Source organism: Sphaeroforma arctica (genome assembly GCF_001186125.1).
Source record: "Sphaeroforma arctica JP610 unplaced genomic scaffold supercont1.893, whole genome shotgun sequence".
NCBI classification, from domain to species: domain Eukaryota; class Ichthyosporea; order Ichthyophonida; genus Sphaeroforma; species Sphaeroforma arctica.
The window spans coordinates 31,493-33,550 of NW_014039665.1; the positions used below are offsets into that span (position 1 = coordinate 31,493).

General features: G+C 40.3%; 1 protein-coding gene across 1 annotated transcript in view; it reads right to left on the minus strand.

The window, feature by feature from the left end:
- The window catches only part of SARC_09137 (hypothetical protein), a gene marked incomplete at its 5' end in the record, with an annotated part of 1,975 nt that extends 1,639 nt beyond the window's left edge, over nt 1-336 (minus strand). The window contains one exon of the mRNA XM_014296864.1: nt 210-336. Within this exon, the coding sequence (XP_014152339.1) occupies nt 210-336 (127 nt within the window). The remainder of the gene's footprint in view (nt 1-209) is intronic.
- Nucleotides 337-2,058: the final 1,722 nt, after the last annotated feature.

A 2,058-nucleotide genomic window follows, 5' to 3' on the forward strand; every position in this document is an offset into this window, starting at 1 on the left:
TATATATATATATATATATATATATATATATATATATATATATATATATATATAATAATATATATATATATATATATATATATATACGTATATACATTTATATATGTATTTTTTGTGCTTTAGAATAGTGGTCAGGATTACAGGTCATGACATCTCCCTCTGTAGAAATGTACATAAACAATACTATACTGCAGCCTGGCCGCACATACCTGTCAACTAAGTGGACAGCGGCGAGCCTGTAATTCCAAGTCTGCAGCTTGTCCACTATCCGGTGTATTGAGTTGTTGTGTGTGTAGAGTTCCACTTGGCCCGGGCAGTCAAAGAGTATATATGATCCTGAATGGTATTAGCGAATGAACCAATAAATAGCCGCATGACGCAAGAGAGTACATATGATCCTGGATGTTACCAATAAATCCACCAATAAGCTACCGCATGATGCACATAGTGAGCGGACCCCGAACATTTTGTGATATGATCTAATGCGTGAGGACAGTGTTGGGTATCACACTATATTCCGTACCAGGGTTCGGTACTAGAGGTCGAGGTGGATAGTGCTGCAATAGCATGTGGGATGGGATTATGCAGAAGGCAAGAGAAGCAAGATTGTAGTATCTGCATATAGGATATACGCGTCACTTTCAAGCTCAGGTACTCGACGTTAGTACACACTAAAGCTCTGCACTGATCGATGCTGATACTCCCCCCTTCGATACTATCAGATATTGAGGTCTCCGTATGTTTTAAAACTTCTATGCGTACTTTGATTCGTGAGTGGGTTGCTCCTTTGCTTTAAAGCACGTGGCTCGTGGATTTAAATAGCACACACGGGTCTAAGCAACGAGACTATATCCTTTCGAAGGTGTCCCGATCAAGCCATAAATAGGTATGCCCGAGCGCCACAGGGACGTCCAGCAATACATCCACACGACGTCTAGCAATACATCCACTCGAATACTTTGATAGTATAGTCAGCACATGTGTATGCCCCTTCTTGAGCCCCACCCGAATGCACGATTGAGCAGTCACACAGCAGACGGGCATGCAGGCTGTTGCCATGGCAACAGTACCACTACAGCAAGCCTGAAGCCTGGTTATCAATGCCAAACATACGACAACCCCCACAGAACCAACACTCATTTTTACAACGACCCAAGTATCATCAGACCATACTATATGCATGTATCGAGGAGTATAACTTTTAATCCTATAGACGTTCATCAAATCGGGGATTTATATACCTTCGTGCGGCTTCAGCGCGTCTTTCAACCAATCCAGATTCTTCTCCAAGTATTCTATGCAGTGCACGAGACCTGGCGCATGTATAGAGCACAATTTGAAACAAGCAGCAAGTAGTTACAAGACGTGTATATGCATGATAACACACATATGAAACATGGCTATTATGTAAACCAGCCTCTGACGAGTGAAGCAGTACCCACCCCCATCGATACGACACTCTCAATAGCTGGATTGTACAGTTCGTCGATTTGCTATTTAAAACCATGCACAGTGCTAGCACACTACTTAAACTAATTGAGTGTTTAATAACAAACCACAATTGAATGTACTATCCCGGATGGCATGGGAAAACCCCCAGATTCAAAGTACAATGATGGCTGCTATTCATAAGTTATAGAGTTTTCCAACACTCTTTGGCCCAAGCATCTGGGGAGCTAGTATATCTAAGGTATACGGGTGATAAAGGTGGTTGCGTCGAACTACCTATAACTTGGTCCGAAGAAACCCACACTTGTCTAACATGTGATAGGAGACTACTGTCTGGTACATCGTACATACATATATGTATAAATAATCGATAATTGACCGTATTTATTCAATTTTGCTTCGCGATTAGTAGTGAAACAGGGTCCAATACATAGCGTGCATGAATAAACAAAAATACAGGTAACTCCCTATATATACATTTTCATTTACATATAATTGTAAACGAGGTGAATTCATAAACAATAACACAGGTATATGTATACATCAATGCATAAGCGTGTGTATGTGTCATTATTACGACAAACACTATATATATATATATATATATAT